Below are 16,239 nucleotides of genomic sequence, written 5' to 3'. Positions count from 1 at the left end.
TTAGTAAAATGTTTGTTAAAGTGTTGAAGCATGTTATAATTGACTGGTATCTCATCATTAAATAACTTTTTATTTGTCCTCAGTGCTGCTGATAAATTAAAGGCTCAGAAAATAAATAAAATGATGTATTATACTTTTTGGAAAGTATATCACACTTTGTAGGGCGTTGATTTTACTGATAGGTCTACATTTTCATATTTATAAAAGCGTTAGTTTTCTTATTGGGTATGTCCCTGTGTTAAAGATATTAAATTAAAGGTGACACAGAACTGACACAAATTAAATGATTATACCTGTTAATTCACAGCTCCAAGTGTATGGCTTTAAATCCAAGTCTGGTCCCTGTCTATGTAAATTTTGCAAGTTCTATAGTTTTCTGCATGAATGTTTCGTATGAGTGCTCCAGTTTTCCTCCCACAATCCAAATGCATAAATGTTAAAGAATAAGTTCAGTATTTTTCATGTTGAAGTTCTTCTTCACAAACATGGTATATATTAGTTTGCTACATTAAATTGTGCTTCAAAATTAAGCATATTTTAATCATTTAAAAAAATAACTAGCCAGCTCTTGCTCTTTATAATGGAGCTAAAGGGCACAGAATTCTCAATGTTGTAAAGTGCCTTTAAACTTGTAGAATATGTCCATTTTTTTAAGCCAGAAATTTTATTGTGAAAGTCCACCATTTTAAAAGAACACTGGTTATGTGCCTCATTTGGCTAAGTTTGTCTTCTTCCATGGCAGTGTGGCATGCTTCAGAGCCATGGGTGTGGATTAACCTCGGAAAGTCATTGCCAAGCACTGTTACTGACATTGAATGTTGATGCCCAGATGTAAATTGCTATCTTATTTCTGCAGCCAACTAAGCCACAATAACTGAAAAAGTCAAGCAATCATTTATATTTTTTCACTTTTTTCACTTTCCCTTTTTTTCTGTATTTTGTAAAGATACAGCTTCTTACTATTAGGTTATTAGGTTAGGTTAACTCCTGCCTCCGGTTCTGCAACCAAAAATAGAATTCAAGAAATGGGCTTCACCACATAGATGGGTGATAGCCAAATTAATGAGTTTGCAATTGAAAATTTACTTCTCTTTAATGTAAAGTACAGTACATTTATTTGAAAGCATAGTTTACTGTTTTTTCACTGGTGATTCTCATGAACATCTTATAAGGAATGCATTTTTCTGTTCAGTTAATTTGCATTTCCCTTAACAGTGTGCATGTCTGCATAACAGTGATAAATCTTTTGCAAAAATTTATTTCTGCAAGTGATAAACATATACCCATCAGAAAAACGCTGAAACTTTTGCAGTAGATTTTCATGTTTAATGACTGTTTTCTACAAGTACAGATTTCAATAAAAAATATTTACTTCAAGTTGACCTTATTTTAATTTCCTACAATTTTATATATCTTTCTTTCTTCAGTGATTCAGTTAGATGGGTCTACACCTGTACAGTATGGTCTACGTTTAAACATGGATGAAAAATACATAGGGCTGAAGAGACAACTGAGTGAGTTGTGCAGTCTGAAACCAGAACAGATCCTTTTAGCTGAGGTTCACGGTTCAAACATTAAGGTATGAACATTTTTTTTTAATTATTTTTACTCGCTCATGTAATTATAGAATTTTGAATATAAAATGGATGTTGTACCACTTTTATTACAGTTACGTAAGATAAAGCGTTTTAGAATTTGCTGTCTTTGAACTGTTGTTTGGCTACCATAATATTTTTAGGAAACCTGATAGTGAAATATCTTTGAAGGACCAAAATGCAAAAAAATTAAATACTCTGTAGAGAGCCATATGCCATTAGCCATAAAGAAAAGAGCATACATTATATTCTGTGCAGATTAGCAGAACACATGAGTTATTTATTTTTTATTATTATTATTTAACTTAATATATGTATGTATATAATTTAAATGTGAGCAATGATCAAAACCTTTTGAGCTTGAACCTGAAAGATGTATTGTATGCAATGTTGAAGTGCCTCAAGATTACATTCTGTGTATAAATGTGTGAAGTATAGGTTTGTAGAATATATAGTTTTTAGTGCAAGTTTTTTATTCAGAACCAAAAACCAATATAAACTATCCAACTTTAATTTAAAATGTTAGAGAACATTGAACCATTAGAGACTTTTTTATGCCTAGTCAATGTGTGACAGAAATAGTTCCCTTTATACACTGTCTCCTGCGGAATGACAAGATATCATCAAATACTCTAATTCATGATGCAGTTCTATTACTGGGCATTCACTAATTTTATTGTTTGTTTATCTATAAAGTTTGTGCTGCTGTTTCATGGATTTAGTGTCCTCTGTTCTAATGTGGCCATTGTCTAATTATTTCAGGAATTCAGTTCAAAAAGTGAAACATTCATTACACACGGAGTGATATATTTCAAGCGTATATTTTTTATTTCTTTTTTTTTTATTTTGCTGATTATGGCTTATAGCTAATGAAAACCCAAAATTCAGTATCTCAAAAAATTAGAATATTGTGAAAAAGTTGAGTATTGTAGACTCATGGTGGTACACTCCACTCCGCTAATAAACTCAAAACACCTCCAAAGGTGTCCTGAGCCTTTAAATGGTCTCCAAGTCTGGTTCAGTAGTCCACACATTCATGGGGAAGACTACTGACTTGACAGTTGTCCAGAAGACAGACATTAATAACCCACCACAAGAAGGGTAAGCCACAAAAGGTCATTGCTAAAGAAGCTGGCTGTTCAGAGTGTTGCATCCAAGCATATTAATGGAAAGTTGAGTGGAAGGAAAAAATGTGGCAGAAAAAAGTGCACAAGCAACAGGGATAACTGCATCCTTGAGAGGATTAGGAAGCACAACTCATTCAAGAATTTGGGGGAGATTCACAAGGAGTGGACTCCGGCTGGAGTCAATGCTTCAGGAGCCACCACACATAGACGTATCTGGGACATGGCCTACAACAGACACAGACATCAGACACATCTTACCTGGACTAAGGAGAAAACAGACTGGGCTGTTGGACAGTGGTCTAAAGTCCTCTTTTCAGATGAAAGTAAATTTTGCATTTCATTTGGAAATCAAGGTCCCAGAATCTGGAGAAAGAGTGGAGAGGCACAGAATTCAAGTTGCTTGAGGTCCAGTTTGAAATTTCCACAGTCAGTGATGATTTGGGGAGACACATCATCTGCTGGTGTTGGTCTGCTGTGTTTTATCAAGTCCAAAGTCAGTGCAGCCGTCTACCAGGAAATTTTAGAGCACTTCATGCTTCCCTCTGCTGACAAGCTGGCAAAAGTACCAGTACCTGGTTTAATGACCATGGTATCGCTGTGCTTGTTTGGCCAGCAAACTCCCCTGACCTAAACCCTAAAGAAAATCTATGGGGTATTGTCAAGCGGAAGATGAGACACCAGACCCAACATTGCAGACGAACTAAAGGCCGCTATCAAAGCATTCTGAGCTTCCATAACACCTAAGCAGAGCCACAGGCTGATTGCCTCCATGCCACACTGCATTGATGCAGTAATTCATGCAAAAGGCACCCTGACCAAGTATTGACTGCATACATGGACATACTTTTCAGTAGGCCAACAATTCTGTATTAAAAATAATTTTTTATTGGTTTTATGTAATAATCTAATTTTATGAGATACTGAATTTTGAGTTTTCATTACCTGTAAGACATAATCAGCAAAATGAAAAGAAATGAACACTTGAAATATATCACACTTTGTGTAATGAATCTATATAATATATGACTGACTTTTTGAATTGAATTACTAAAATAAATTAACTTTTCAATGATATTCTATGTCAGCTATAAACTGACATTTTGCCACATGTATGCTTCAGTGGTGTCGTGAACTGGCAGTTGCAAAAACACACAAATCCCAAAAATACTTCCAAAATGGCCCACAAGGGAGGATTACTGTCAAAACTCGACTAGAAACAAAAAGTGCCTTAAAGAATCTTAATAAAATAAAACATTTTTAACAAAAAATGCTCAGTAGGCCAAGGAGCTCCGTGTAGAACAAAAGGAATTGCCTAAAGGCAAAACAATCCAAGGCAAACACTGCCCCAATGCAGAATCCAAAGCAAAGTTTAAAACAGAGCACAGGTTAAAAAAATCCAGTAATCACAAAAGGTACAAAGCACAGAAAAACACAAATAAACACTCTACTCCCTAGCGTGTTTGAAATGAATCACCAGGAAGTATGGGAGACCTTCTGGATTTATAGGACAGAGGGCAGTGATTGGCACTTGGCCATGCCTCTTGGTGGATCACCTATAAAACACATGGGTCATAACCAAAGCATTTTATAATTATAGACAGAAATAAAGAATAATGCACATAATAAACAAAAGAAACATTAACATAAATGCGTGACACAAAATGAACAAAACAGACAAATAACAAGACTTTGATCCCCAGCCAGGGAAAAAACACTAACTGAAACATGACAAGTGGATAACGTAATATACTAGCACCCTGTCCATGGCTGCTTTCTTATTCTTAGAGCTGCTGGCATAGGTTCTGGTACCCAAAAGATTGAGTTTTTCTGGATGTCATGTTATATTAGACATGGTTTTCCATTTTAGATTTACTTTTATCATGCCATTTGTTTCTCTGTAGAACTACCCCCAAGACAACCAAAAGGTTAGACTTTCTGTTAGTGGATTTCTTTGTGCATTTGAAATCCCAGTCCCTGGATCACCCACATCAGTGTCATCTCCTTTACAAACAGGTAATTGTTACTTTACACTTCAGACCACTTTCTTTTGTTTCTGTGTGCTTTTAGAAGTAAACTATTTTTTCATTTTAGGAAAACTGCAGTAATTTTACATTGACAATATTTTATTAGTGTCTGGAGTATAACATTTAAGTCTAATTCACTAATTTCTCATTCAAATTGGAATCGTAATTTTATTTATCTGTAGAGTTGCCCTCTTTGGGGAGTGTGAAACCTGTGTTGTCTGCCAATGGAAACCTGTACAAACCAAACTTAATCCCAAATGGAATGCCTAGCACTGTGGTGCCATGTGGAACAGATGATAGTCCTGCCAATATAGTTCCTAATGGACATATCACTCCGCTTGCTGACAGTCCATTTACTGGATACATAATTGCAGTTCACAGAAAAATGGTAAGAAATTTAATGCAAAGACTTTAAAACCATAGTTTTATTTTTAATAGTACAAGTAAATGAAAATTTTAAAAAATAACCTTAATTTTAGTAGGATCACCAAATTATTAAACTTAGGCTAACAGGTTCATTTCACCCCTTTTCTTTCAGTATATATCGCCATTTACTTTTGAACATTCGGTGACTTTATGCTTTAAAAACATTTTTTCTTGAAATAGTCATTGCATTATTAACATTTTTTGTTTATACATTAGTATGAATTGAATTGTACCTGATGTGCCAGGTCATGAAACATTGCTGCTTAGTTGCATGATCTAAAATCATTGTATTTATGATTCTGGTTTAATATTTACAAGACCTAATAAACAACATTATTTTATTTTGAGTTAACAAAGATCTTGAAGTAGCTCTGTAATCTTTGCATTTATCACCTTTTTAGATGCGAACAGAATTGTACTTCCTTTCATCACAAAAAAATCGCCCTAGTCTGTTTGGAATGCCTCTCATTGTGCCATGTACTGTACATACCAGAAAAAGAGATTTGTATGATGCTGTTTGGATTCAAGTTTCAAGGCTAGCAAGTCCTCTCCCACCACAAGAAGCCAGCAACCATGCCCAGGACTGGTCAGTAGATAAATATTATAAGCTAAATATTACAATATCTGAGCAAGACTTTTTAAATCTACAACATAAAAGCAAAATTCTCTTTTACTGTTACATGTGCTGTGTTTTATTTAATTTTGTATGGACTCCCTTTGATAAACTCATTTGTTACATCTGTACATTCCTGACACACACTACTTAAAATACTTCAAACATTCTCTATTTTCTATTCATTCAAAATCTGTATTTACTTCACTGAAATACTGTATTTAAACTGTAAATGGCATACCAGTAACTAAATTGCATCTAAATATAGTTCTTCTTTGGAGAGAGGGTGACAACTGTCAAGTTTTGAAAACCCTCAGGTTTTACTTGCTTGACACTTTTAATTTCTGTAGTTTAGTCTTGATGGATATACAATACCCTGAAAAAGTATTCAGAACTGGGATTTTAAATAATTTGAAAGGCAATTTATATTTGTAAATCATCTTAGACTTTTTCATACTGGTGGCCAAATATAAGAAAAAAAATTAAACCATTAAAAATGTAATTACATAAATGGAAACGTTAACAATTCACCCCCACCCATACCATTCAGTACTTAATTGATCCACCTCTAGCAGCTATTACAGGAAATGAGCTCTTGTATAAGTCTCCATTAATTTTGTCCATTCCTCCTTGCAAGGTTTAGTCTGTTGAGTTTGCTGAATATTATTTCACAATTGCAATTAAATCAGTCTGAATTGGAGAGGTTGTCAGTACTACATACTGTAGATCAGTTTTTATCTGATTGTATAATTCTAAGGTATGAGGAACAAATGTTCTTCACGAAATTTTGAAAGCTTTTCCCCCCAGCATGTCATTACCTACTACAAGATAAATCATGATGCTCTTGGAAAAATGTATTTCTTCTCAAGTCTAGACCCCCACCCCATTCATCTTAAGAATGACATTTACCCATTTTTCTGATATGCTAATGCTTGGCAAAAGTGCTTTCTGTGTTTTTTCCAAACTGAGAGTTAAAAACTTACTGTCACTTTCAGACAGCCTTGGGGTCACAATCCCCCCTAACCCATTAACAGCTGTGTTCGGTGTTCTTCCAGATGGACTTGAATTGGAGAAGGACAATCAAACGGTGATTGCATTCACTACACTTTTGGCACGCAGACTTATTTTGTTAAATTGGAAGAATCCTAATTCTCCTCTGATAAGTCAGTGGGAAACCGATGTTTTATATTATTTGAAATTGGAGAAAATCAAATTCTCAGTTAGAGGATCTGTACAAAATTTTTTCAAAACCTGGCAGGATTTAATCAGTATTATTTTAGAATAAGAGAAATAACTATTACCGCATTTAATTCCCTTCTCCATCTCTTATTTACATATATATTTACTTCTCCCTTTCTTTTGTTTAATGTTGCCTTATTAAAAAGCTCTAAGCAATTTTCCTTTAGCTAAGCTCTCCTTCTCAGGGGTGGGGTTTGATTTGTCTTCAATTTTGTTGGGTTATAAATTGATCTATTTGTATGGAATGATTACAATGAAAATTAATAAAATAAAAATATAAAAAAAAAAAAAAAACTTACTGTCACAGTTTTAGCACGTTACATTGTCATTTTAAAAAATCAGTTTGTCAGTATGTTTTACTAAATTTTAAATGGGCCTTCTGATCTTCTTTGATGGTTTTCTTAATCTTTTTTTAAATAATTTTATTTTGTAACAAAACATAACAAACACAGCTCAATCAAACAAATGAGAATAACAAAAGTATCTGAATCATGGGAACATGTTCATTAGAGATTGCAGCTGTTACTAAGCCAAAGGTCTATATGTATAAAAGATATCCTTCCCTAGTGGTACAGTCGTAATTCTAACATGAAGAATGGAAAAATAACAGTAAAGAAATGATACACTTAGCTTCTTTTAATTTCAGCTGACACTCACAATGACACAATTATCAAATGAAAGCTCCTATTAAAAGCATGCAGTCATGGGGTTGCTGCAATCGGCTCAGGCCACTTCTAGTGTGGGAGGCATGGTTCCTAGATATGAACAGGAGAGATGTCTTTCTTTAGTCCATAAGTGAGCTTTCATTTTGCTGTGCAATGCCAAGGGTTTTATACTTTTCTCACAGTCTTTGTTTCCAAAATAAGAATATGCAATTTTCAAACATGAGTATGCAACCTTTTGCTTGCATTAGTCAAATGGAAGTAGCAAACAGTAACTGTTGACCATAAACTGATTGTCAGGCCATGGGATACACCTACTCTCTTTTAATAGCCTGCCTGAGTTGTCTCCACTTGTCTCTTCCCATCTCAATTGTGCCTTTTCTCTTTCAGTTAGCTTATATGGAAGTAATGCTTCCTTTCTCCTTGCCATGTTTATTCTTGCCCACAGTCACCCATCTTAAGTAAAATGATGTAAGGTGAAATTATACTTAACTCCAAGATCACAGTGGCACACTTTAAAACTTTGGCCACAGTATCCTTCGGAGACAGTCCTTAAAACTCAGGATTCAATAGTTGATATTATAATAACACATTATAGTGTTAAATCTTCTGTATCATTTACTGAAACATTTACTGTAGTAAGCAAAATATAAAATCAAAAATTGTTGTGGAAGAGAGATGTATGTCTTGATTACCAAGAGGAATCTCTATCCCCCCATCTCTCTCTCTCTCTCTCTCTCTCTCTCTCTCTCTCTCTCTCTCTCTCTCTCTCTCATAAAAGCTGTTATTTTTGGGTTTAGCCACATGGATTCTCCTTCACCAGAGATTCCTATCTTCTTGCAATCTCCAGTCGTTGTACTTCTCAAGACATTGCCAATTTGGTCCCGCCATTTCTTTGCCACTCTTGTAATCTTCCAGTAAACACAGCATTCACCTTTACTTTTGTATACATCTTCCATCCATTCTCCATGTGCGTCCAAACCACCTAAGTCTATCCTCTTTGAATATATCAACTATGCATCCTACTCCTACTTTCTTTTTAATGTCTTCATTATAACATTCTTCATTACCATGCTTCTTATCCATACATGGGTTGAATTATTAATTTATATTTAATTCCTTTGGACTTTAAATTTAATAGCAACATTTTGTCACACATCACATCATACCAGACAGCCCTCTCAATTTATTTTATCCAAGTTTGATTCTTGATTTGACATCTTCCTCACATCCTCCACATTTTTCAGTACAGTGCCAGATTTCTTCTCTAATTCTAATTTATATCTTTGTTTTATTGCAAACTCTTATCTTCTGTCTTCCCTACATTATTCATACTCCTATTGTCTCTGCCCCACTCTGACATCCAGTGACAGCTTCTTGCAATCTTTTATTTGCGGCTTCTTCTTCAATAGCTAATCAATATATTACCATCTTTATTTCTATGACATTAAAGTTTTGCTTATCCAGTTGTGCTGTTTCTTTGGCAATTTTAGAACATTTCTCCTTCTTTTGTATGTAGTTCTTCATTTAGTTTATTGGCAGCTTCTTGTTTTACTTTTGCCAAGATTTTCTTGGCTAATTTTCTCATTATCATGCTTATTTGTATTAATGTTTTAAATGTACATCCTTCTGTTTAATCCATTTTACCTGTTTTTTTTATAGCAGCTGAATCCTCTTCTTTCCATCACTGTCTCTGTAGCCCTTTCTGTCCTGTAGTTGTGCCACAGACTTTTGCAGCTGATAGAAAGCCTACACTAAAATCATCCCAGTTTAGTCCTCTCTCAGTGAACTTCTTGCACATGTCCTTTCTATTTCCATGTTCTTATTCTTTCATCTGCATTTTTTGTAGAAAATGGTTTGGTGTTGCTCCCTGATTATATAGATTAAATTCAACAAATAATTCTCTAATGTGATGTCGGGAATTACAGTTTTCTAAACAACAGTATTGAAATTCATATGAATGGATCCAAGGAGACCACCTGGTCTTGGGCTACTTTTAGCCTCTTTTTATTGCAGAGCTAGCAATTCAAGCAAATCTGAATTTGCACCAAAACTTACAAATCTTTCTCCGCAAAAAAACAAAGTGAAACTTTGCTGTTTTGTGACTAGTTAAATTAGCTTCACAGACACAGGAAAAAAGGTGTTTAGAAATTAGCTTCACAGATCCAGGAAGAAAGATGTTTAATACAGTATATATAATAAACCTTTTACCCCCTATATTTTCATCTCACCTGCAAATTAACCAATTCCCATTAGGCAAAAAAAAAAAAAAAAAGTTTTGAGGCACAGCTGGATGAAGAAAACATAGTCAGGAAGCCAAAAATGTCAATAACAGACATTTCACTGTACCAAAGTGAAAAATAAAAACTGGAATGTCAAAAGAAATTATTTTGAAACGCAAGGGTATTTGTAATGCATCAGATCGGATGAAGGAAGAATTACCTAGCATACTTTTTAACCCATCACGTAGTTTCCTGCAGGTAGCAACCTTGGAGGGCATGCCCCTAACATAGGATGCTACCCTAATCACAAGAGTAGGAATTAGCTCTGGGCATAAAAAAATCACAGCGAAACCGGCCCAAAAAACATCTTAACAACAACAAAAGTACACAAAATAATTGAAAGCCAAGTTCAGAATCAAGATCAGTGACTGGAAAAACATCATGAAACAATAGAGAAAAGCATAAAAATGTATACAAAAGTCCAGTTATAAAAGCAATGAACTGGTGTTGTTGGGAGGACACCTGTGTCATTATCCTTAAAGTTTATATATCACTAGCAAAAGTGGGGTCTCATCTGAAACCACAGCTACAGCTTTTTTGTGTTTTCTTCTCATTTAATCTCATCATGGGTAGTGTTGAGTCATGCTGAATTCCAAAAGACTCTTTTCCCCTGTTGAATTAATTTATTTTGGATCCTTTTCTGAGAATTTTATTCTAAAAGGGATGTGCGGTGTTTTCAAATTAGCATGGTCCTTTCTTTACACCACTAAAAAAACTTTTAAAACTTGAATTCTTTAGTGAGCTTCAGTGTTGCAAAATCCCATGTGAAACAAATTTTAATTTCACAAAGCAGGATGTGAAACTCTGCTGTTTTCCTAATCACTACCAATTATATTTTTGTGATGTTATATTTTACGTAATCCAAGATTGTGAGAGTTGGACTGCCAAATAAGAACAGTGGAAATTGGCAAACAGGATTTTCATTGTACTGTGTACATGTGATAAAAAATCTGAAATTAACTGGTTATCCTATATTTTATTTATCAGAGCAAAGCCTAACATTTTTGAAAAAGCCAATGCTGTTTTACACCTGCACATTCGGCATAATTAAACAGGATATCACTGTATAGAATAATTGTAGAAAGAGAAGAACAGAGAGTGACATTACTAACCTTTACTGTTTCTTGTTGACATTCAAGTCCATTTTAATAATGAGGTACCTATTTAGGTCCTCCAACCTGCAGGGAAAAACTTGGGGTTTGGTGGCAGAATTGGCACTCCAGCCACCATAAAAAAAAAACTTCACACTGTTCCAATACATCTGAACTAGTGTGGTGCTGAGGTGTCACCCATCGCATGGCTGCATTCGGGTCCTAATCTGGATCCTGAGTTGGTTTGTCGTGTGGTGGGTGCGGCAATGCACTTTATCAGTGCGTGCTCCTAACCTCCTCCTCCTCCTTCTGTAATTCAAGCTTTGATATTCAGTATTGTGATTTATTACAATTTGAAATTAACTTTGAATTTTTTTAAGCATTATCTGTTACCACTGCTGTCTATTAATACAGAGTCCCCTAGTACTGATGCTTTCTGCATTCCATGCTGAAATTAAAAATATATATATATCTTGCACAGTTTTTATATGATATGAAAAACACATTAAGTTGCCTTATTTATGATCTCGCATTGATCAATTAAACTCAGCAGACTGTATGAAAACATTTACACAAATCATCATGGTTTCATTGGTTAGTTTCTTCTTAGCTTTTTGTTCCTATTGAATGGTACAGTTTCAAGACTATTGTCGTGTCAGATCACGTTCGTGAAATTTTAAGTGACACTTCCTCAGTTTTTTTGTAATTTAAACATAAAAGACAAATCAACTGCCTATCCAGCTGAAGATCATTGCCCCAGTAGAATCATTAATTTTTACTAACAATTGAGGGAATTTTTTTTAACATTTTATAGGTGAGCTGATTAACTGTAGTAGCAGTTCTCAAAACCCCACCAGGAAGACTCAATAAGCAATTATATATTGGATTTGATGGATTAACTTAACTAATGTTCTTGAGTATTTTGATGCAGAGAAGTTACGTTTAAGTTCAATTTCAGGTTTTAAGTTTATTGTCATATGTATAGTATAATCAAATTATTTTTGGTTATTCGCTTGATTAATCAAGTGTTTATCTTTTTACAATACAAAAACCACTGTTGCAAACTAAATGTCCGCTTGTGTGAATTTAATGAAAATAATCAAAGGAGCAGATAGGTTGCCAATTAAACAAGGGCTTTTATCTTGCTTTGAAAGAATACAATTATGACCTGGTAGACATAGAAAGGTCTTGTCTGAAAAGCAACATCTTTATTAAACCTTTTATTTTTTTTTTAATATTTTTATTGATTTTTATTTGAAAACAGATAACATTCCATACAGTCAAGTCATATTTAACACATCAAAGCAAACTTCAACCCCCCACCCACGAGAAAAAGTGAGGAACCAACAACAGAAGCTACTCTATAAAAGCAAGAAAAGATGGGTATTCTTTTCCCTGAAATGGAAGCTTATTCTAAAATGTTATTGATTAGAGCCTGCCATATTTTAAAAAAGTTTTGAACAGTTTATTCCAATTTCAAGTGGTGTAGAACATTGGTTATCCATTGACTTGAGAGTGGTGGTGTGGGATTCTTCCAGTTGAGCAAGATAAGTCTATGTGCTAGTGTAATAAAGGCAATTACAGTTTGTCCTTCTCCACTTTAAGGCCATCTGGGAGAACACCAAACACAGCTGTTAATGGGGTAGGAGTGATTGTGACACCAAGGCTGTCTGATAGGCATGCAAAAATGTTTGTCCAAAATGTTAATTTGGTGCACACCCAGAACATATGGCCTAGTGAGGCTGGAGCTAGGTTGAAACTTTCACAGGTTGAATCTTGCCCTGGAAAAATTTTGGACAATTTTAAATTAGATAAATGCACTCAATAAAAGATTTGCTGAATGACTGAATGATTTGCATGTATGGAGCTTGAGTGCACTCTGCGCATGGCTGCTTTACACTCCTTTTCTGAAATATTAAGTAACAGGTACTTTCCCCACTGTACTCTGGGGTCTTTGAAAGGAAGAGACTTTAATATAATATAATATATAATATAATAAATACTGTAAGGCTTTAAAGTTTAAGTCAGAGAATTTCAAAAACGGGGTTTACCTCACTTTCATTTATTGGTTACTTTGCAAAAAAATTAACTGCTGATGACGTAGATTGTTTTGTCTGTGCTAAAATTCCAAACAGAAAAACCTATCCTGAATTATGGTACAAAGTCATTAAACACACGTCTCACTGACCTCATTTAAAAGATTCAGCATATTGGGACTCCAAAGATTCCAAATATTGTTTTTACATAAGTTCTGAAATAAAAGTGAAACTAATGAAATAGCAACAATTCACAGAAAAAAAAAATCTTAAAAGTTTGTATCCGGAAAACTAAACACGGGGGTTGGCAAACGAAGCGAGCAGGGGGCAAAGCTCCCTAGTTTTTATAAATTGTAGAGATGCTATCTGAGTCTTCAAGACTGATCAATAATTCTTCTGGAATAGAACAAGGTGGAAGGCCATCGAGTCACGTCTTGTTTAATTTTTATTCATGCAGACAGCAAAATTTTGTTTATATTTACTTGCAGTATGTACCTCTAGATATTTAAGCTGACCTGCTAAGATAAATGGGAAGGTGTTTGATATTACATGCTAGAGAATTCACTGGAAAAAGCACGCTTTTATTCAAATTGATTTTAAATCCAGATATCATTTGTAAATCTGCTAATGCTTTTACAACTTCTGGCACAGAATTTTGTGGCCCCGATATATACAGTACCATATCTGCATATAGTGATGTTTTCTGTTCAAGTCCATCTCGAAATCCCCTTTATCTCTGATCCATTTCAAAAGTGTACAGCCAATGATTCAATGGTGATTGCAAAAAGCAAAGGTAATAGGGGCATGCTTGTCGAGTTATCTATACATATTAATAAAACGCAAAGCCCTCACTGACTGACTGACTGACTCACTCATCACTAATTCTCGAACTTCCCGTGTAGGTGGAAGGCTGAAATTTGGCAGGCTCATTCCTTACAGCTTACTTACAAAAGTTAGGCAGGTTTCATTTCGAAATTCTACGCGTAATGGTCATAACTGGAACATATTTTTTGTCCATACACTGTAATGGAGGAGGCGGAGTCACGTATCGCGTCATCACGCCTCCTACGTAATCACGTGAACTAAAAACAAGGAAGAGATTTACAGCACGAGTCAAACGCGGGAACGAAGGTAAATGACGTTAATTTTTGACTGTCTTTTAATACTGTGTAAGCATACATATTAACACATGTGCAATTAAACGTGTGCATTTACGGGGTGATTTCTCAGGCTTAAAAGCTCGCTTTTATCAAATGCGGGAACAAAGGTAACTGACGTTGTTCACTGTCTTTTAATACTGTGTAACCATACATATTAACACATGTGCAATTAAACGTGTGCATTTACGGGGTGATTTCTCAGGCTTAAAAGCTCGCCTTTTACTAAAAAGGTAAATGCAAAACTATTTTCAATCAGTTTATTGAAACGCTCCCGTTAAGGATTGCAATAACATATTCGCGAGATAAAAGAACGAAGTAGGGGGAAATGAAGGAAGAGCCGCAAACAGCGAAGAGCAAAAAATTAATTAAACAATTGAGAAGGGAGCGAGTGAAGCATACAAGCATGTTCATAAGGGAAACAAAGCACGGTGTAAAACGTAAGTTTAAATTAAGTTTATAGAAACGCTCCCGCTGCGGATTGCAATAACATATTCGCGAGATAAAAGTTTAATGAGAAGACACGAGGTATAAACGAACCACACGCCGTGGCGCAACGTTAGGGGCAACAGTTTCAACCATTCTATGATCTGCTTCTCGCAACTGAAAGACGGCACATTGCGGATGTTAGCCGACTTGCTGACCGCAACGTTAGGGGCTTCAACTCTGGCGCTGACGCCACATCTCAGTGCCAACACTTTGCAGACTCTACTTAAAAGACACGCCCTCCTCACTGGACAGTTAAAAAGACCAATCAAACTAACGATGACATCAAGTATTACCCAATCAAAAGTAGGAAAGGAGGCATCTTCATAAAATGCGTGTGGGATGATTTGCATGAGACGCTGCTTTAAAAAAAATGATAAAAAAAATACGGGACAAATCCCGTCCAGTATTGATTCAAAACGGGACGCTCAATTTCATTCTCAAATGCGGCACGATTCCGTATTTTAAAGGACGGGTGGCAACCCTACAGTGCCAGGTAACCACCCATACAATCAGATTGTGATTCAGACTAGGAATGCAATGAATGTAATTACCCCGATCTACATACAAGGCGAAAGTCTTGCAACATTCAAAGATGATGGTTTGGGATAAGTACACCATACAACATAAAAGAGCTTATGAAGCCTTGAACCGAAAAAAGCAACATCTCAGAGATCGTAAAAAAAAAAATAGGAGGTAATGTCGTTTTACTCGCTGTAGATTTTAGTCAAACATTACCAGTTATTCCACAAGGGAGACCAGCAGATGAACTCAATGCGTGTTTAAAATCCATGCTTCTCCCACGCTCAGTTATATGTCGCATATTCTCGGGTAGGTACACCAAAAAATGTATACATTTAAGCATGTAATGGGCAAACAAAAAATGAGGTATACCCGAAGGCACTGCAGTAGTACTTAATCTAACTTTACTTCTTAAATGTTAATGTTTTACTGTTTAATAATTTATACGCTTCTTATATGTTGTTCAAATTCTTTTATCAAAGTACCAGTGACAGCGCAATGCACGATAACATGGAGTGAATACACCATACGCATCCGCCCACGGCCGCCCTGGTGTGCGCAGATAGGAGTTGATTCTACAATAAAATAAAATAAAGATAAAAAGAGTAATACAATCATCACCCATAAAGCGGATAGTAGACGTGACGTACTATATGTGTACCACATTTCAAGTGTATAGGTGAAACGGTTTGCGAGCTACAGGTGATTTAAAATCCTGGACAGACACACAAATTGCCACAGTAGCAAATTACAGAAGAAGATTTTACTGTTTAATAATTTATATTTATATGAAATGTGCTTCTTATATATTACTTCATATTCTCATATGATAATGATGTTAATGTTTATATTGATTTCTATGTTATTGAAACTGCATGTATGTGTATATATATATATATATATATATATATATATATATATATATACTAGCAAAATACCCGCGCTTCGCAGCGGAGAAGTAGTGTGTTAAAGAGGTTAT

At 35.1% G+C, this 16,239-nt stretch overlaps 1 protein-coding gene across 4 annotated transcripts in view; it reads left to right on the top strand.

Annotated features, from left to right (window-relative positions):
- Window positions 1–16,239, top strand: part of usp32 (ubiquitin specific peptidase 32) — a 229,117-nt gene that overhangs the window by 181,717 nt on the left and 31,161 nt on the right. For all 4 annotated transcript variants that reach the window (XM_028807041.2, XM_028807042.2, XM_028807040.2 and 1 more), the window contains 4 exons: window positions 1,428–1,579; window positions 4,624–4,735; window positions 4,929–5,134; window positions 5,574–5,758. In XM_028807041.2, the coding sequence (XP_028662874.2) occupies window positions 1,428–1,579; window positions 4,624–4,735; window positions 4,929–5,134; window positions 5,574–5,758 (655 nt within the window). The remainder of the gene's footprint in view (window positions 1–1,427; window positions 1,580–4,623; window positions 4,736–4,928; window positions 5,135–5,573; window positions 5,759–16,239) is intronic.

Source organism: Erpetoichthys calabaricus, chromosome 8 (assembly GCF_900747795.2).
Source record: "Erpetoichthys calabaricus chromosome 8, fErpCal1.3, whole genome shotgun sequence".
Classification (NCBI taxonomy): Eukaryota; Metazoa; Chordata; class Cladistia; order Polypteriformes; family Polypteridae; genus Erpetoichthys; species Erpetoichthys calabaricus.
The sequence above is the reverse complement of the archived record's forward strand: the minus strand, read 5'-3'. Positions and strand labels throughout refer to the sequence as shown.